This window comes from Callospermophilus lateralis, chromosome 9 (genome assembly GCF_048772815.1).
Source record: "Callospermophilus lateralis isolate mCalLat2 chromosome 9, mCalLat2.hap1, whole genome shotgun sequence".
Taxonomy (NCBI): domain Eukaryota; kingdom Metazoa; phylum Chordata; class Mammalia; order Rodentia; family Sciuridae; genus Callospermophilus; species Callospermophilus lateralis.
In genome coordinates, this window is record NC_135313.1 from 103124448 (window position 1) to 103145990 (window position 21543).

Sequence of the window (21543 nt, forward strand, 5' to 3'; positions counted from 1 at the left end):
TTTGTATCTCACACATTTTCATTTCTATGATGTAGTTTCTCAATCTACAAAAATAAAGATCATGACCAAACACAATAAATGTATAAAGTTTCTAGCTTTACATAGTAGGCCCTTATTAATGACAGCTGTCCTTATTCTGTACCTCAGTGATGATTATCACAAACAACAAAGAAAATAATGTATGGAGGTGATTCTAAGGCAGGGAGGCTCATTTTGCACCCTGACACAAGTGTCAGCCCCTTCAGATGGACACCTTGGAAAAGTATAGACATCAAACAATGCTCTCTTACACACACACACACACACACACACACACACACCACACCACACAAACACACGCCCTCCTCTTTCACAGTTTTCATTCATGAACAGTTTATAACCGTTTGATATCTGCCTCATCACATGGTTTTAACCACAAGAATAATGCATCACTCATTTTGAATTTAAGGAATGTATTCAGACTATTTGGCTATTTTTTTTTAAAAAATCACTGCTAAGCAACTCAGTGATACCCTGTCTCTAAATAAAATACAAAATAGGGCTGGGGTTGTGGCTCAGTGGTCAAGTTCCCCCGAGTTTAATCCCCAGTACCAAAAAAAAAAAAAAATCAAATATATCTTCAAAGACTAAAGATTTGTCCCCACCAAGAAAAATACATACATGAAAAAATGTATAGGATCCAAAGAACAGTTCAAAACAGAACCCTCAAAAATGTCCATCAGTGGCAGTAACCTCAGAATGAGGATGTGACTTTCAAGATAAATATTTTTAAAAATCAACATTATTTAAACAGATACATTTTAAAAATCAAGATATTTGCATTAAAATCCATTCCTCTAGAAAGAATGCATCAAAAATAGAATTTATACACATGTATAAATCATCCCACTTCTTTTTGGACTGAAGTTTTACATATCATCCACTCTGACAATGTTTTTCTCAGATTACTGATTTATCATTCATTTTTTATTAGTTTGTTCATTTTTCCACTTAACAGATGTTTTTTGAGGACCTCATATGTCATTTCCAACACAGCACAGCAGAATATAGGCTCCAATAAACAACTGGTTATTTTGTCTACAAATATAAAACTTGTAGCTAGAAAGAATTCTTCATCAAAGAAGAAATCTACTTGAGTAGATTCTTTCTACTTGATTTTTTCCATTAAAATGTCTCTGGGGGTAGTTTTAGGGGCTTCACGGTCACCTCGACGGGACGCTCTCAGTGCACAGACCTGGGATGGCCACATTGATATTCCAGAAGTTTCCATCTTGAGATGGTGAATTGAGGCCATGAACTTGGTCTCCTCTCTGCCAAGAAAGAGTTTTTTCTTTGTTTGTTTTTAATGATATAACCCATAATAGGAAGGAGAAGAGGAGGAGAGCCACCACTCTTAAGGAAGACATCTTGACACATCTCAGGAGAGAAAGCACATCTGGAAGAATGTCAGTATGTCAATAGGTGGGTCACAGCAGAGGTGCCCACAGCCTGAAAAAAAAAAAAAAAAAACACACATATCAGGGGCTGGGGCTGTAGCTCAGGGGCAGAGAGCTTGCCTAGCACGTGTGAGGCACTGGGTTGATCCTTAGCACAATATAAAAATAAACAGATAAAATAAAGGCATTCTGTCCAACTATAATTACAGAAACAAAAACAAAAAGACCACTATCAGTGGGTGGCAGTAGGGCCAAAGGAGGAAGTCATCGATCTTGTGACAGGCTTGACTCCTGCCTCCAACCCCAGAAAAGTTTTCCTTCTAAAGAAGTTTCATGGTGGTCACGTGTCATGTAAGGAGGTTTCAGTTGACACCAGACTGCATATGTGACAGTGGATAAACAGCTCCCAGAGCCCAGTGATGTTGTGACACCACAACAGCATGGCACAGGCACGACTATTTGTGGTGATGCTGGTATAAAGAAGCTTGTTGCATTAAAGGACAGTGTACAATTATGCACAGCATATAGTGCTTGATAATGATAATAAACAGCCATGTTGCTGGCTTATACATTTACTACACTATACCCTTCATCATTATTTTAGAGTATGCTCCTTCTACTAATAAAAATGTTTACCGCAAAGCAATGTGCTATATAAACAAAACTGTTTACCCCATCCCTGGATTGCATCAGGAGACTATGACACATGACTGTATTTTGTTTGGAGAAGACAGGGCATTGGTGTGAGTGTTGATATCCCATATTAATGCCTGCATGTCTAGGCAATCCTAGAGAGAGGCTTGCCAGTTGATAAGACCTACTCTCATCCTTTTGAAAGGATTATTTGCAATAGTGTGGGCAGGATAAGATAGGGAAACCTACCAGGTCAGAAACCAATAGCATTTATACTCCTTCAGAAAAACGAGTTGGTAGCTAAACATGAACAAACATTTGAGGGTAAAAGACAGACAAACATATGATAAAGCAGTGTTTCTATTTATTCATCCTTAGAAATTAATAGAAAACCAAGGATGAATGGATATTTGAGGGAAGAAAAACAGGAAAACACTCCTTAAGAAATAGACTTTCAATGGCAGCTTATCCACTGAAACCTGAAAACATGGAATTTTTTTTTAATGACAACCAAAGAACAATACATATTTCCTGAACATTAAGTCTCCAGATTAAAACAATTATCTAAAAAGAGCTAATAGAAAATTAGTAGATACAAATAGGGAAATTTCCTATAGCCTTGAGCAAAAAAGACAAAATTAAAAAGTAAAAACGATGCATGGAGCAAATATCCTTGTGAGTTTCAACAGCCAATTAAGAGATGTTAAGAAAGCAGTAAGACAGACATCAGGGAAGGAAGTTATCAAAGAGAAAATACAGGTGATTCTAAGAACTGTTCATAGGGACAAATACTGATCAGAATTAGTTATGTAAAGACCAAACCTTGGCATACCATGGAAAATACCAAATTACCCTATATCATATTACTGAGATTCCAGGGGCGGGAATCTAAAAAAGAACTGTAAGGAATTTTGAATCCAACTGGATCAGACTTTTAATTAGCAATGAAGGATGCCATATGATACCAGAACAAAGTCTTCAAAATATGGACGTAAAATTATCGGCCTGAATTCTATATCCAAATTAAGAATAAGGAAAAGACATCATTTCCCAGACTTTCAGAGTATTTACCTCATTCACACATTTTCTAAAGAATTCACCTGAAGTTTTACTGCCAATAAAGGAAGGGGTGGGGGAGGAGAGAAGGCAAGAACCTAGAAAGGGAGAGCTTTGGAATGTAGAAAATAGGAGAGCTCACCAAGATGCCAATGAACAGAAGTCCCTGGGTAGAAAGTAGATCTCAGGTCTGGAAAGCAATTATAGAGTCTTTGACTTTTAAGAAGATTGTGTTAAGAAGGAAAATGAAAAAGATTTTAAAATTTTAATAAAATGGCTACAGAACTGGATGATACTTGGAATACAGTTGGATATAAATTTTGCCTATGAAACAAAAAGAAAAAAAAAATAAAAATTCCCAGAAATGAAATGTCTACAAAATGGTCATTGATTAAATAGAATCAACCCAAAATGTACATCATTTTAGCAATTAGAGAAGTAGGAGTGTAGGGAAATGCATTGAACCCTGAGGCTAGGAATGCTCTCTTTTGAATGGCAAAGAGATTGATATATGCCCTGGAGAAAAGAAAGTGCGTGCTACTTAGTTCTTAATGAGCAATCAACATTTTATAAATCCTAATCACTGACTATCAGTATTTGGAAACATTTATAGACAAAGCATAGACAATCAAATGTTTACAAAGTAAAATATAAGTGTTAATCACACTCATGAAGTTAAAAACATGGGTTTATCTGGTGTTTTGGTCAGTTTTCCATTGCTGTGACAAAATACCTGAGATAGATTAACCTAAAAGAGGAAAGATTCATTTTGTATCACAGCTTTAGAGATTTCAGTCCATTGTCATTTGGCCCCATCATTTTGGGCCTGTGGTGAGGCAGAACAAAATGGTGAGGAGCACATGGTAAAGAAAAGCTACTCAACTCATTATGGCCAGGAAACAAAGAGAGGAAGGGCCAGGATCCCAATATCCCCTAGAAGACACACCCCTAATGACTTAACTTCCTCCAACTAGGCTCCTCCTCTTAAAGGTTCCATCATCTTCCAATAGCACCACAGGCTTGGAACCAAGCCTTTAGATCATGGCCTTTGGGGAGCATCCAAGATCTAAATCATAGCAGCTGGACTGGAATTAGGGAGGCCAAAAACTTAGAGGAAAAGATAAGGAACAGGAAGGAAGATAATACCTTCATTTTACAAAATGGGATGTCAAAACACAAACAAGTTCTGGTAGTATGAAGCTTGCATTTTGATATGGTATTTATAATTGGTGAGAGATGGGTCTAGCTTCCCTCTTTTGCAATGTGGACATCCACTTTTCCCAGTTCCATTTATTGAAGAGGCTATCATTTCTCCATTGTATGTTCTTGGCTTCTTTGTCAAAATTCAGTTAGCTGTAAGTGTGTGGGGTTACTTCTGGGTTCCTGGTTCTGTTGCCTTAACCTGTATGTCTTTTTTACGCCCATACCATGATGTTTTAAATAGGACAGCTTCTTAGTATATTTTAAGGACTGGTAGTGTGATACCTCCAACTTTGTTCTTTTGGTCCAAGATTGCTTCAACTATTGGGGCCTTTTGTGGTTCTGTAAGAATTTCAAGATTTTTTTTTTCTAATCACTACTCGGTGTATACATGATTCAAAACAGCATTGTAACTCATAAATATGTACAAATATTACATGTCAATAAAGAAACAAAGAAAGCAAGTTCTATTTCAGTGTTTCTGGGAGATGGCAGTAAGCAGATGACACAATGCATAGTAACTCAGAAGAGTTTTAAAAGGATTATTTGCAATAGTGTGGGCAGGGTAGGATAGGGAAACCTACCAGGTCAGTTCAGTAAGCCACCAACAAACAGTAGGTTGCTTTTATCACCTCTCAGCCACAAAGGGAAGGGAAACAGTCTGCTGACCTCTAGATGATGACTATATGGAGAAAACCAACTGCCCAAAGCTGGGACCTTAGGTGGAAGACATGATGATCTGGGATGATCACAGAGGGAGGGCGGCCAGGGAAATAAATAATCCTCTTCAGTCTCCTTCTACTCCCCAGGTTCCTGTTAGTGCCTCTTATTGGCCAAACCGAACCAGAACCTAGAATTTGACTATTCAGTAATGGAGCTACTTGCCACATGGAGCTATTTAAATTAAATTAAATTAGAAAAGATTAAAAATTCCATTCCTCAGTTACGAGCCACATTTCAAGTGCTCTGTAGCTACATGTGGCTAGTGGCTCCCATCCTGGGCAGAACATGGAAACAGAACATCTCCATCATCACCAAAAGTTCTATTGGGCAAGGTTGATAAAGGGTGAGGGAGGGCCATAACCTTGTCCATGAAGGTCCTTCTCCTGGGCACAGAGCAAGGTGGAAAATGATGGCAAGTGGATATGGAGGAATATGCAGAAGATGTACAACACGGTCAGCACTTCCAAATATGTCTTGTAGGATATTCTGTAAAGAATATAGTAAAAGTTTAGGTGGTGGGGTGAGTGGTCAAATAAATGTGACAATTCTACCTGCCATTCAGACTGAAGGTAAACCTCAGCCTAGAAACGGCTCTAAGAAATCATAGAAATTGCTTGACTTTGCTTAAAAACAGAGGTATTCCAATATTCCCAACTCTTTTTGGCTAAGAAGTGTGTTTTAGTGGGAGGGGTTACAACTATTATTCACAATGTTCTTTTGATGGTTAACATCTATCATTTTTAGATTTTCAACATCTAATCATTTTTCTTATTTGGGTTGGGGGATCCAGAGATACAAGAAGGCTCAGCCCTTCTACCCAGCACAGAATAACAGCTGAGAGTCCTTCTACTAAGTGACTCCAAAAAGCCTATCAAATGCGGCATCCATGCTGTGGCCATGAAAAGGTAACATTCAGACTTCCTGCCTTGGAGAGCACCATTGACAGTCAACTTCAGCTGTTGCCCTTCTGATCTCCCACATCCCTGCTGTTCCCAGTCAAAGCCTGACCATGGCAGGCAAATTAACACAGGCCATTCCTGAAGACAAGGCACCCCTTTGAAGAAGGCTTTGGCTTGAGGACTCTTGATTGACTTGGCTGAGACTTTCTTAGGATGGTGTCAGACCTAGGTCCCTGTCTGAAGGTCTCCCCGTGCATTTTGGCTTTCTCCTCTTTTTCCTTCACGGTTGTTTCTCCTAATAACTCTGTCATATATCTAATCACATTTGGGGTGTGCTTTTGGGGGAACTTGTACCAACATGACTTAGTATCCTATGTGTTGTCTTAACCATGCGGGAACACCTGGGAAATTCAAGGCAGAGCCCAACCCCATGAAGGATGCCTGGATGCATTTTTTTTTGGCAAGTCTAGTGTTCTGTTTTATTTTGTTTTATCGGAATTGGGGTGCCTTTAAGTAGACGTGTATGTGCGTGTGTGTCTGTGAGTTTCCTACCCCAATCCCCACCATTCCTTATTTTTTTTTTTTCATCCACACCAACTAAGTCAGTTTACATGACCCAGCTGGCACATGCAGGTACTTGAACTTGGATTCTCTAACTTAACACACAGATTTGCCTCAGCAGTGAGAAACCATTCCAGATTGCTCACAGCTTTTCTGAACCCGAGCCCAATGACCCATGGCTCCTATCCTTTGCCCCACTGTTCTACTATGATTTAGAGGGCATTATGATACAAGTGACTTAATAGACCAGTTTTCTTTTGTTCTCTTCCTTGGGTCTAACTTATGGCTCTTTTATAACATTGTTAGAGATTGTCTTTTGAGATGCCTCTAAGTTCCCTCTGCTCCTTAGAACTAATTCCATAGACATGACTTTCTGGTCTACAAGATCTGTATCCATCACCCCTGAACATCTTCCCCGTCATCTTCCATCAAACCCCTTCCGTGCTGCCTGACACATGCCTGCACCTCCCTCTCAATCTCAGCTCACCCTAGCCATCTCCTATTACCACAGACTATAGTGTGTGTCCTAGCAATCTGCCCATGCTCTGATATCGTGGCCTTTTACAGAGTTCAATGGGATTCCCTTGTACTAAAAGTGGGATGTAACTTGGGCATTATATCAAACAACACTGAATCTTATAGGAACAAAATAATTTTTTTTTCCAGTTCTGGTTATATCAAAGAGAACGATTTAGTTTGTGTTTCTTTCGTGGTTATTCCAGTCATTTCCAATTTTTTTTTTTTTCTAATAAGAGTGAACTGGTCTTAGAACAAGAGGCTTGGTTCTAATTGGTTAGAATTTGGTCATTCTTACTGTACCTATTTTTGTCATTGCTTTCTATGGCAAGGGATATTGGTTTCCATTTATGATTGTGATTTAAAGGTTTTTTTTGAAATTAAGCTTATTTAAGGAGAACTGTGAATCACTTTAAGAAAATATTAGTTAGTGCACTTTGGTCTTGAACTATTAAACGATGACAAGGATCCTGAATGGGACAGATAAAATAGCTGAAGCGGAAGCAATATTGCCCTAATAACCTGCACATGCCCAGTTCTGGGGTTCTGGGCCTCTGGGCCTTCTGTCTGGGTGCCACTACATGTCCTTTATAGATGAGGCAAGTTTGAGTAGGGTTTTCTGTTCCTTAGAATAGAAAGAGTCCTGACTGATAGAGCTTCAACCAGTTAGGGTGTCTCTGCTCTCAAGAGTGAGCGATCAAGTTGGGAAGCCTGGAGCAGAGAGTGGAGTTATTTGCTGCTGTAACTGCAATTCAGGAGGCTCCATGATGCCATCCTAAGTGCTTGGTTAATATTTGTCACAGAAATACATGCAAATACAAAAACCCAGTACAAGAATGGCCATATGCTAATGCAGGATCAGTTGCCCAACAAATGAGACAGACCTTAAAGATGGGTCTGAACTAATAAGTCAAGGTTGGGATAAGAGAAAGGAAGAAAGCAGGAAGTTAATATTTCTTCATTGTGACCATGTGCCAACATAGCTATCACTCTCGACAGCCCGATGGTCTAAGTATTTTTTTTTTAAATCCCCATTAGAAATAAGGCAACAGAGGTTCAGAAAGCTTAAGTAACTTGATTAAGGTCACTCCACCACTAGCCAGACCAGACATAAACCCAGGCAGATCCATGGCCAGGCTCATTAAGGGAGGCTGCCAGAATTGAGATTAGAGGTAAAGGAGAATGAGAAATGTGGTTTACAAACATGAAAGGGATATGGGGAACATTCTAGAATAACACGGGAGCAAAGGATGAAATGTGCAAAGAAAGACTGGGACTAGACACAATTCCACTCAGCACAAATTTCCACAAACTTCAAGGAAGACAGTAGCTAGGTGAACGTAAGCATTTGCTGGAAACTAAGTCAAAGAATTTCCATAATGTCTCCTGAGTGAAAAGAAAGATGTATACGACGTATGCATGTTGGATGAGAGAAATATTTGATCTCTTATCTTCTTAGTCAACACTAATCTTTAGCATCAATTATGTGTGGGCCACGTGAGGACAGAGATAAGACCGTCCTGATGAGTTACACAGAGAGGCAGTGTTTTGGATATGAAAGGAAGGACTCTGGCATACACTTCCTCCCCTCCACCATCTATCCCCAGGAATTCCTCTTCTACTATAAAGTTTATCTAAAAACTTGACTATGCAGGGATACAATATTATCAAGAGAACCCAACCCCTAAACACAAACAGTTAAGGTGAGCTTTCAAGACCATGCATGCCCCAAATAGCTTGTGTGTTCCCCCTCCCATGATCCCTATAATGAAAAGGCACAGGGCATCAGGAATCAGGCAGCTTTTGTGGCATAACAAATAACCACAAAACTCAGAAGCTCAAATAATAAGCACCTATTCCCCACAGATCTGCGCAGCCCAATGCTCATGTCCCTTGGTTCTGGCTGGACAGCTCTGCTGGTCTCGGCTGGGGACACTGGGGCATCTTGGGCTGCTGGCAGGGTGGGGGTGGCTGATCTAGGCTGGCCCTGGCTGACGTGAGCCAGCTCTTCTCCCTTCTCTCTCATCCTCCCCTGCATCAGCAGGCTAGCTCAGGCATGTCAGCCTCACACAGATGGAAGCAGCACAAGAGGGTAACTGGAGCATGCCTGGAGCCAGAACTGGCACACCACCACTTCTGACTTGGCCCATCAGCCAAAGTAAGTCACGAAGCAGAGCCCAGAGTCAGAGGGGAAAGGCTCTGCAGAGATGCAAGGCATTGGGCATGGGTATGGTAAGGGCAAAGAATGGCGACCCTTAATGCCAGCTGCCACTGGCCACAGTCACACCTGATCTGCCAAACATGTGGCTCGCTGTTTGGCTGGAAAGAGGCTCCTTGAGGGCCATGGCCACACAAAACCGTTTATCTCATTTGATCTTCATAATCACTCAGCATAACAATGCAGGGCTCCTTATAGAAGAAGCTAAAAAAAAAAAAGGTTAATGAAGACATCTCCTAAACTGCTTAACATCATCTGTCTTTTCACATAGTATAGACCTTGAAACTGAATTCTTAGCACCAACATCAATTGCTTAAGTCACCCAGCCATTTCAGAAAAGAAATGGTGGGCTGGGGTTGTAGCTCAGTGGTAGAATGCCTGCCTCGCACACATGAGGCACTGGGTTCCATCCTCAGCACCACATAAAAAGAAATAAATAAAGATTGTATCCACCTACAACTTAAAAAAAAAAAGAAAAGAAAAGAAAAGAAATGGTGTCACATTAATGGTCCAAATCCTAACCAAGCATTATCCTTATGGTGAAAGGTCATGAGCCAAGGTCACTGAGACCTGGATTTGACAGAGAACCAAACTTTAAAGAGGGAAAAAACAATATTTTGAATATAAGGCACTTCTTATCCATCGAGAGTATGAAAGAAATGAAGTAACTAAGGCTAGAACTTTCTAAAGTGAAACAGGGAGATTGCAGGACGATTGCACACACACCTGCTAAAGGTTAAGGCATAGAATGTTTCAATAGACTTGGGTAAACAACTGAAGTCAGTACCCTCTGGCCTTCAGTGTCTCAGCTGGGAGATCCTAATTGCCAGACCAATCAGAGATGGTTTACAGTCCCAGATTCTAGCCCTGCCAATGAATGGCTTCCAAAAGCAACACTCATGGAAAAACCCTATAAAAAATACTTCTCCTGTGTTTTTTTTAAGGGACATTATTCAGGGATGCCCTGATTCAATATACCTAAATTGCAACTCATGGCTTACCACATAAATGCTTTGACTTCTGTGTCAAAATCAATCTCTCTCTCTCTCTCTCTCTCTCTCTCTCTCTCTCTCTCTTTCTCCCCCGCCACCCTTCCTCCACCCCCTCTTCAGTTAACAATGGGTACAATGGTTTTCAGATATACACCTTCCATAAAGGCTCAAAGAAGTTAGCAAAACAAGACATCCGCCTTTTCCCTCTCCCTTTGGAGGATTCGAGGTTCTCTGAAACAGTGGATTGATAGCCTCTCTAGACTCCCTTCAGTGAAGTGCCTCTGCCTTTTTATTGTTCATCAGCTGGAAGATGCAATTGTTTTTCATTTTATATTTTGTAATTACCCAAATATTTTTAATTTTATTTAATTATTAGTGCACATTAATTATACAAATCAGTGGCTTCATTGTTACATTCTCACGTATGCATATAATGTGCTTTAATTGTATCCACCCTCCCTGCTACCCTCTTACACCCCCTCCCCTTCCACCTAGCTAGCTCCCATCCCCTTCCCTTAAATTTTCCCTTCTGCTTTTGTGTTGTCTTTTTTTAAAAGTCCATATATATCAGAAAACATGTGATGCTTACCTTTCTGAGCTGAGTTTATTTTGCTTAACATGATGATCTCCAGTTCCATCCATTTTCCTTCAAATGACTTGATTCTGTTTTTCTTTATGGCTGAATAGTACTCCATGATATGTGTGTATATTTATGTATGTGTGAACGATTTCATATATGTATATATACATATGTACACATTTTCACATTTTCTTTATCCATTCATCCATTGGTGGAATCTAGGCTGGTTCCATAACTTGGCTATTGTGAATAGTGTCTCAGTAGACATGGGTCTGCAGTTCTCTCCTGTGTGTGATTCCTTTGGGTATATGCAGAAGTTTTATGCCTGTGTTATGCAGTAGTTAGACATGAGCAGTAGGTCAGAAGTTCAAGAAAATACTTAGTACAAAACAAATGGAATTAGCAGCTGTGCCTCAGTGGTGCCACAGGTCGACAAAATGGCTATTTCAGGACCCTTGCCTAATCTCAGTCGTATAAACTATTCCTTTTACAACAAGAGCAAAATAAAAAAAAAATTCATGGAAAGACAAAGAAATGTTTGCTCAGAAAGGCCTAATTGCTAAAGCATCTGAAGCAAGACTCTCTACAAACGACCCAGACCAGAGTTCCCAGACCTAGGAAAGCAGAATAATTAAGACTAGAGTCCATCAACCATAAATGCAGTAAAACCAGATCCAATTAGGACCTGTCATCCAGGCCAAGATGACCAAGAGTTGCCCTTATGTAGGGCATGTAGTTGGTCAATGCACAGCCAAGAGATGACGCTGGGCAGGACCTTCTAATAATCCCCCTCCCACCCCAATAAGAGTAGGGACACAAAGAAGTGAGTTGTCCTCTCTGAGAGGACCCACTCTCTCCCTTCTTTCTCCTTCTTCCCCTCTTCTCTTTCTTTTTTTAATATTTATTTTTCAATTGTAGTTGGAAGCAATACCTTCACTCCATTCATTTACTTCCAAGTGGTGCTGAGGATTGAACCCAGGGCCTCACACATGCTAGGTGAGTGCTCCACCGCTGAGCCACAACCCCAGACCCTCTTCCTTCTCTTCTAATAAACTTGTGCTACATTTTTTACTAAGTCTCATGTCTTGCTTGAAATCTCTCATACAATCATCTATTTAAGGGCATCTAGGTTGGTTCCATAGTTTAGCTATTGTGAATTGTGCTGCTGTAAATATTGATGTGTCTGTGTCCCTGTAGTATGCTGTTTGTAAGTCCTTTGGGTATAGACTGAGGAGAGGGACAGCTGAGTCAAATGGTGGCTCCATTCCAAATTTTCCAAGAAATCTCCATAGTACTTTCCATATTGGCTGCACCAATTTGCAGTCCCACCAATAATGTATGAGTGTGCCTTTTCCCCCACATGCTCACCAACACTTATTGTTGTTTGTATGCATAATAGCTGCCATTCTGACTGGAGTGAGGTGAAATCTTAGAGTGATTTTGATTTGCATTTCTCTAATTGCTAGTGATGATGAACATTTTTATATGTATTTGTTGATTGATTGTACATCATCTTCTGAGAAGTGTCTCTTCAGGTCCTTGGACCATTTATTGATTGGGTTATCAAAACCTCCAGTAAGATATTATCTCAGTATCATCTTATCTCCATTAGCATCTGGATCACATGGTAGTTATTTCTTTTTAATACTTATTTATTTTTAGTTGTAGTTGGACACAATACCTTTATTTTATTTATTTATTTACTTTTATGTGGTGCTGAGGATCAAACCCAGGGTCTCTCACATGCTAGGCGAGCACTCTACTGCTGAGCCACAATCTCAGCCCTCCCATGGTAGTTCTAATTTTAATTTTTTAAGGAATCTCTATACTGTTTTCCACAGTGGCTGTGCTAATTTACATTCTCACCAAGAGTGTATGGGGTTCCTTCTCCTGGCTTCCGCACCAGAGTCTCCCATTCTGACCGGGATGAGATGGAATCCCAATGTAGCTTTGCTTTGCATCTCCCTGGTGGCTAAAGATGTTGAGCATGTCTCCATATATTTATCGGCCATTTGTACTTATTCTTCTGAGGAATAGCTGTTCATCTCATTGACCCACTTATTAATCGGAAAACTTATTCCTTTGATGGCTTTTTGAGATCTTTATATCTTTTGAATACTAATTCTGTGTCAGAGGTAAGGCCAGCAAAGATTTTTCTCCCATTCTGTATGCTGGCTCTTCACCCTGCTAATTGCTGGGCAGAAACCTTTAATTTGATGTGATCCTTGTGGGCCTTCTGTAGAGGTGGAGGTCAGAGTGGGTGCTGCCAGGTGGGAGCTGTGCCTAGCTGTCCCGCAGAGATGCTGTATGGCTTTCTGAGAAAAGGTTGAGGAATAATGCCCAGGAACTTCCTGGTGGGACCAAGTAGAAGGCAGATATCCAGACCACCCCTCCACATGGTACACTGTCCCCTGCAGTCCACAGCATGCCCGACCCCATGAGCAGGTCACATCTGAGCACCGCCTGGCTAGAATCCTATCTCTGTTTCAGCCCTCCGATAAGTTGGACGAATGTGATACTCTCTGAGGCTTAGTGTCTGTGAAATGGGAATACCCATGAGTCTCTGACAGGAGTGTGATGAGGACTAAATGAGGTCTACTGTGTGAAAACGTTGTGTAGGCTATCAGGTGCCACCTCTGCGGGTGTTGGTGGCTCTTTCCATCCTTGTCAGAGCTCTTATTTTGTAATCAGCAATTTGGTGGTAGGGGCTCAGTTGGAAACAGATGATTCAGAGAACAGAACAGATCATCTGGCCCTCAAGGTGATCACAGGCTAACGACCAAGTCACACTGGCGCAGGGATCACTAGGCGCCCCACCCTATTCCCAGCACTCCTCAGCCCCGGGTTCATCTCATCCTCACAATCCCCACCCCCAAGGAGCAGGTGCCATGGTTACCGTGGTGGAACTGAAGCTCATAGGGGGTATCACTGTACAAGGCCCTGGGCCGACGTGCAATGCTCAGATGTGAACGCAGGTGGGCGGGCTCCAGATGCCCTCCCCTCGCCACTACTCCACACAGGGAAGTGGGCGTAAGGGACAACTGTGATGGTATGCCAAGGATGCTGCGAGAGTGGCGTGACGCGGTGAGCTCGGTGTCCCGGGAGAGCGGAAAGATGTGAAGTCGCCTAAGGTGGAAGGAGTCGTCCCTTGGAAAGGGACATTTCCTGAGCTGAGTTCTGACTAGTAGATGGGGAAAGGTTTCCCAGAAAGAAGGAACAGAGAGACAAATGGGACAGAATGTGGCAGAAGAGGTGGGCAGGAGCCAGATCCTGGAGGGTTTGGGGCACCATGCTAGGGAGCCCCAGACTGTCTGAGGATAGCAGAGATTATGTCAGGAGCCTCACTCTGATGAGGGGAGGGGAGTACGGGTGACAACCCAAGGTGGAGAGACAGTTCAGCTCCTGCACCTCCTGCAGCAATCCAGCTGTGATTACTAGTGTCTAAAATAGCCTGGCATTGAGGCTGGCAAGAGGCATCCTCTGACCTGGTGATGGGTGCCCAGGGTGGCCTGCACCAGGGTCTGAGCACCAACAGTTAAGGGAGGGCAGAAGAAGCAGAGAAGCCTGACAAGGAACGAGCAAAGGGAAGGAGAAATACAAGCAAGCACATTTCCAAGAACCCACCAGAAGCTGAAAGGCCCGGGTCTAGGTTACATGGCCACAGTTTACTCGCCAGCAAAGTCCTGAGTCCTTAAGCCCACGCCTGGATAACTAAAGGAGACTGGTTTTCCTTGTGACCCAAGAAGTTCTTGTTTTCAGTCTTATTTTTTTTTTCTGCCTTCTTTTTCACATTTCATTGCCTCGTTCATTTAGTACTGCTTAATTAATTTCTCAATATCTTTGTCTACTCATTACTGCTCTCTGCACACATAGACATAATGGGATGATGGAGGAGGTTCTTCTGATTGGTATTTGCAATATGCTGAGACTGATGAATGAACTGCTAAACACACCATCGCCATCACCAATAATAATAGCGCAGGCCCAGCCTGTTTATTGAGCACCTATTATGTATCAGGTGTTTTGAGTTTTAAAAGCAGGACGAGTAAACAAGGTAAATATGATATTTTTCTTTTGTAGGGGGAGAAACTAAGCCTCGGAGGAATTAAATGAGCACTGAAAACCAAACAATGAATAATAAATTACAGTGGGATGTCTGTGCAGAGTCTTGGCAGCCACGGTTGGCATCTTCAGGCAGCCCTTTAAAATTTTCACCTGAAGAATTCCCAGATATCAATCCTTACTATGATTTACAGAGAGAGGGGGATTTATGTGTGGGACATGGAAAAGAGAGAGGGGACAGAGCAATGGAAGGTGGAGTGAAAGGTCCGAAGTTAGGGAACTGTATTCCCAAGCCAATATGAGCTGTGCCCTGGCACACTTAGCCCTTCACAGGATCCTTCAGAAAAGAATTAAGCACCGGATGAGTTTTCATACTTCCAAAGGATTCACTGAACTCACTGCTGCAAAACTGCCTGGCCAGCTTCCCTTCAGGAATGCAATTTACAAATCACTCATTCCTTTAATAAGCATCTACTTGATTCCAAGAATTGGGCCAGTTTCTCAATGTACATTATTTTACATCTTTTTAATTTCCAGCCATGTGATAATTTTACCTATTCAAAAAATTTAAGTTCTCTATAAATGTTAAATACTATTATTCTAACTCCCATTCCATCTCATACCAGGCACTCTGAGCTGTGTCCCTATCAAAAACTAATGTTTTCAGTACATTCCAGAAAACAACATGATGTCACAGAATATTGGGTCAGAGTTAACTCAAGATCCAACATGCTTCTTATTTCCCTTCTAGAAGATCTTGCTTTGCTCCATCTTGAGAAACCTTGCCCCCATTTGTGCTTGTGTCTATCCCTGTTTTCTGTCCCCATGAGGCACCCTTATCATTAACTTCTCATCTGCTCTTTCAGAGTATTTTATGCAAATGAAAACATGTATGGAATTTATCAAATGCATCTTTGGGACCTATGGAGACACTCCCATGATTTTTCTCCTTAGGAGGGCCTCCATGCATGCTAGGCAAGTGCTGTATCACTGAGCCACATCCCAACCCTCCTTAGGTCTGTTTTGAGGAACTGTCTTTGCATTCTTAGAATAAACTGTAACTCAGTCAGCCATCCATTTCTGCAGGTTCCATACCTACCGATTCAATCAAATGTGAATCAATTTTTTTTTGTATTGGGAAATGAACCTAAGTGTGCTTTACCATTAAGCTATATCCCTAGCCCTTTTTATTTTTTATTTTGAGACAGACTCTCACTAAATTGCTTAGGGCAGGCTGATGTTGGAGGATCGCAAGTTTGGGAATCAAATATTAAATATATACAGACTTCTTTCTTGTCATTATTTTCTAAACCACTATTTATGCAGCATTTACATTGTATCAGGCATTAAAAGTAATCTATAGATAATGTAGTATGCGGTAAGATGTTTGTAGCTTATATGCAAACACAGCACCAGGGAGTCCTGAATCCAATCTCTCATGGGTATTGAAGGAGGCCTATAATAAGCATTAGGTATGTTTCTGCATTCTGATTGCTAATATTTTATGTAGGATTTATGTATCAATATTTATGTATGAGATTGATTTATCATTTCTTTCTTTCTATTTTTTGGAATTGCCTTTGTTATCAATGATGTTCTGACTGAATTAAAAAGAATTTAGAACTTTTTTTTTTCTTCCTCTATGCTCTGGGTCACTTTAAATATTATTGAAATCATCCACCTTTAAATATTGGGTTTGCCTGAGAAACTTCTAACCCTAGTGATTTAATTTATTCTCTAGGAATTCACCTAGGCATATGTTCTGACATTGGTTTCAATAGATTATATCCAAGAAAAATGCCATTTCTTTCAAGTTCATAAATTGATATATGTAAAGTTTTAAAATTAGTTTAAAATTTTTCTTAGGTTTCTGCATTGTTTTATTCTTGTTTGTACTTTGTGTTTATTCTTTTGGTTTTTGATGAAGCTTACCTATTTTATTGTTTCTCTCTTTCTGTTTCAGTTATTCATATTTATTATTTACTTTTTTCACTGTTATTTAAGTCATCAATTCCTTGTATTTTTCTCTTATTCCTTCTTTCCTTTTATTTATTCGTTTGTTTTTCCCTAATTTTCTGAGTTGACTCTTTATTCCTTCAGCCTCATTCCTTTTAACTAGTTGGGGCTATGGCATTTCCCATGAGTCTTGCTTTAGCTTTGTCCTCTAGAATCAGAAACTAAAAGGTAACATTTTTATTTATCTATTTATTTATTTATTAGGAATCTGCAACTTGGATGATTTGTACTTTTCTTTTGACCCAAAATTTATTTGAATGATAACTTGCTTAAATTCTACCATTTTGAATTGACTTTTTATTCTATTATAATATGAGCAGAAAATGATATTTACATTACTGCCACTTTTAAAAACTGTGACTTTCTTTGTGGTGGCTACGAATGGTTAATTACTGTGGCTGCTTCATGGCCACTTGAAATAAAAATATATCCCTTACTTTCTGGGTACAGAGTTGGATATACATCCATCATATCTTTATTTGTGATAGGGTTGAGTAGGTCTTTTATACCTTTATTCTTTCCAGTCCAATCTGAGGAGGAGTTTCTGGGGTGGGGCAATGGAATGCAGAGAAACCACAAGGTCTTTTGATGTCTGAGGATAATCTTAAAATCACTCTGAACATAAAAAACATAAAAAAAAGACACCCATCCCAAACTTGCCCCAGTCTATATTTTCTAATTTTTATTGGTATTATTTGAAAGGAGAAGAATCAACTTTTCATTTGTTAATGAATGACACCCCCAAAATATGACTTTTGGGGTTTTGTTGTTTTGTTTTGCGTGCTGAGCAATTTAAAGGAAATTAAAAGGCCTTAAATAAGCAGGCTGGAATCAGGGCCCTTCTGACCTTCCCTGTTTCTCCCCTTCCCAGCAGAGATAAAGGTTTTCTGCCAAGTTCTTTCATCTACCCAATGTCTTAACTCACCAAAGAAGAAATGGTTATACCTGGTCCCTTCCCTGAGCTTCCATTAGCAGAACATATTTCAGAAAGAAAGACTGAAGCCTGTCAGCCCACCTGGATGGACCTTAGGCACTCACCATACTCCTCCATTTCAGTCCCATAAGGAATCACTTACAAACCACTGTCAGTTCTGTAGGCCCAACAGATTTTGTCCAGGGCTATTGTATGTTCTCCATGCCCACTGAGTTCCTCTCAAAAATTATATCCTATTTCCCTAACAATTGCCTGCATTCCTCATTCTCTCCCTCCCCTACAGAAATGGAATATCAAGTTGGAGTAGGTAATTTCAGATTGTGTTTCATTTTCTCATACATAGATTTTGTTTCCCAAATCAAGTTGGAAAATTCAGTCTGCCTTTTAACATCTCCAAGGCAGGAAGGATGAGGTCCTTTCATCAGCTTCAAGGTATTTTTGGTGGTGATGTTGCCAGTAAAACATTTGAGCATTTATTATGAGCCAAATTCTCTTCTAGGTACGTGGCATGTCCTAAATTGTTTAATCCTAACATCAACTCAAAATTTCTTCATTGCACGGATTTTTTTTTTTTTTTAAGAAAGCAAGGCAAGCAGATATAAAATCACGTGCCCCAGTTCAGACTACCAGAGAGCAGTGAATCCAGGACACCAACCTTAGTCACTGGGACTCTGCTGCCTCTTCTATAGACCACCTGGACCAGTGGCTTAACCTTGTGGGTGAGAAAACAGACTCAGAGATGTTAGGTCAGCCAGCAGGCTACCTAAAATTCTAAGAGAATTTAAACTAGATCCCCAATATCTGGACCTTCATCCAGAGCTTTCCCACTATACAGCACTGCCCCTCACTGTGCATGGGAGAAGATTGTGTGTGTGTGTGTGTGTATGGGTGTATGGTAGAAAGAAGTTATAATTTGGTGGACGATATGAGCCAACCATTGAATAGCAACCCTGCCTACATCCACACATGGAGCCACAGGGCCAACACCTTGATAGATAAGCAAATTTAACCAAATACTACCAAAATAATGTATACTTTTGGATTCCTGAAGAAATCACTTAACTATGGAATAAATTAACTTTTAATATAATTAGGATATATAGAATGAATTAGGATCAACGGAATATAAGCAAGAAACTAAAATTCTTCAAGAATAAATTCTTGGGGCTGGGGATGTGGCTCAAGTGGTAGCGCACTCGCCTGGCATGCGTGCGGCCCGGGTTCGATCCTCAGGCCCGGGTTCGATCGAGGTTCGATCCTCAGCACCACATACAAACAAAGATGTTGTGTCTGCCGAAAAACTAAAAAATAAATATTAAAAATAAAAAGAATAGATTCTTGTAGGTGGGAGGATGTATTTTAACAGGTACCTCTTATATTCTCCAACTACCATGTACGTGACCTTCATTCTTTGTTTATGGATTGTGGGTGTCAGCCTTGGAAATAGGTACTTTCCCTGGACAAGTAAGAACTAAAGTAAGCCAGTAGAAAAGAATGCTAGTCAGTCCTCAGGGCAGAGAATAACCATTAATACACAGACATAAAGGGGTGAGCTTCTTGTTTTCATCTCCAAGTCCAATTCTCAGAGCCTTTCCCTGTTGCCCAAAGTGACCTGATGCATCCCTGAGCAGCTTGACTTCAGATGGTGAATTTCCTTTCTCCATTCCACATCCATCTCAGCAATTATAAAAAGAGGAGGGGGTTTATGGAATTGTGGGTGGGGACTGATCCAGGGTATTGACTTTACTAAAAAGGGACATGATGGGGGCTGGGGATGTAGCTCAGTGGTAGAGCATTTGCCCAGCCTTCATGAAGCCCTAGTTCCTTAAGAAAGAAAGAAAAAAATGAACATAATGATTTGGGCAAGATAAGAGAATTTCACTAGAAGTATTTCGCATGCCAAAAAAATCAAAGTTGTCTAGCTGGCTGGAGCAGGGACCTAAGCCAGGTGATTAGAGCTGGTACTTCTGTACAGCTCCATACAAGAGACTTTCAAAAAGGCATGCTGATACTGGGGCTGATGGTATTCCCCTGGGATTTGTTCATCACGAGCCAACAAGATAGGATGAACAAGCGGCCTGGAAACCTAGCCCTCTGCTCCTACTATAGAATCTCTATGAAGTATGGATACAGAAGCAAGGGTCTTTCCCACACACACACACACACACAAAAATTGTCCAAATAAACTGAATAAAATGTGTTCCCTCCGTCTTAAAGAGCAAATCAATCTCCCCAGTCTCCTAATTTATATTTACTGAATGCCAAATGAAGATTAGAACCACTGAAAATTTGAGATGGATTTTTGGAGTGGTTCCAGAATCTCCTTTCTCAGTTTTCCTAGATTTCATTTCAAATAACAGACTGAAATAGCTTTGTTGTAGTCCCTCTCAGATTGTCTTCAATAGTGTCTCCACCTCATTTTCCTAAATATCCTTATTTGCAAAAAGAAGATCCTATTTAAAAGGAAGTGTAGCCAGTTCGCACATAACCACATTGGTAATTAGGAGCCTCCTCCGTGACGCTAGGGAAGTTGTTGAACTGTGGGAGAAAAGGTTGCAAAGGGTAAGTTTTGCATGAATTTGAGTGCAGGTATTATCTGAAAACCAGAAAACCTCAAGTCTCCTGGGCCTCCAAGCTCACTTAGTTCAAACCACACATCTAATCTTTGTACGATCTGTTTGGCAAGCAGGCATCTCTTTTCAATGAAGGACACAAGTTATCTTTAAGACATCTACAATGTACAAATTACCTGGAATCAAGCCTTTAATGGGTGAAGGGAGTGCTAGCTCCCTTATAGTCATGGTCATTTGCTTACAGTAAACCACTCCGTTTGAATCATTTTAAAAGGATTTATCAGAAAGAAGGCCCAGGTTTCATGGGAAGTAAAAAAAAAAAAAAAAAAAAAACACCAACTGATCTCTATTCCCTCACCCCATTTCTTCATTGTCTGCTGCCTCTGCCTCTCTTTGTATGTTGCCCTTTTCTCTGCTTTTGTAGATTCTCCTTCATTATGATTTTCTGGCTCTGATAGAGAACATCTGGTATTTTTTTTTTTTTACCTTTACATTTAGCTTTATCATCAGATCCTATTTTCTCTGCATGGAATCATATGTGGGGATTTGCTCTCAGCAATGGACATCTGCCCTGACCAGAGCCAGTTAAGATATGATGAAACTTTTGCTGAGCCTTCTGAGAAGTGGAGGATGAAATGGATGTGTAACCGATGTGATTCTGCAATCTGTATACGGGGTAAAAATGGGAGTTCATAACCCACTTGAATCAAAGTGTGAAATATGATATGTCAAGAACTATGTAATGTTTTGAACAACCAACAATAAAAATTAAAAAAAAAATAAAGGAGATGAGAGAAAGAGATGGGGGGCGGGGTGGGGGGAGAGACCAGAGTTGCCACTCTGCCTCTGTGAAGTCTGAGTCCAGCACTGATTCAACAGAAAGGATAAAGGGATGGAAAGAAGGTAAGTCCTGTTGGACGTTTTTGAAATATGAGTCCTAGTAATAATGTGAGACAAATCCTTGCTTTTAGTTTCATAAGCTAATAACTATATTTTTTTTGGTTAAATCATTTGAATCAGATATTATATCATGCATAACCCTGAAAGTCCCAACTAATATAATTGTCAGCCCTGGGTTGTGAGCCAACCCCACTCCCCCACGTGAACTTTTATCTCTAGTTTCTGGAATGGCCTAGTTGGCAAG

The 21543-nt window shown here is 40.5% G+C and overlaps 1 protein-coding gene across 4 annotated transcripts in view; it reads right to left on the reverse strand.

Annotated features, from left to right (window-relative positions):
• Window positions 1–995: 995 nt before the first annotated feature.
• Window positions 996–21543, reverse strand: part of Insig2 (insulin induced gene 2) — a 51883-nt gene continuing 31335 nt past the window's right edge. For all 4 annotated transcript variants that reach the window (XM_076865752.1, XM_076865754.1, XM_076865753.1 and 1 more), the window contains exons 6-7: window positions 5410–5534; window positions 996–1488 (exon numbers count right to left, since the gene is read on the reverse strand). In XM_076865752.1, the coding sequence (XP_076721867.1) occupies window positions 1467–1488; window positions 5410–5534 (147 nt within the window). In that variant the 3' untranslated portion in view covers window positions 996–1466. The remainder of the gene's footprint in view (window positions 1489–5409; window positions 5535–21543) is intronic.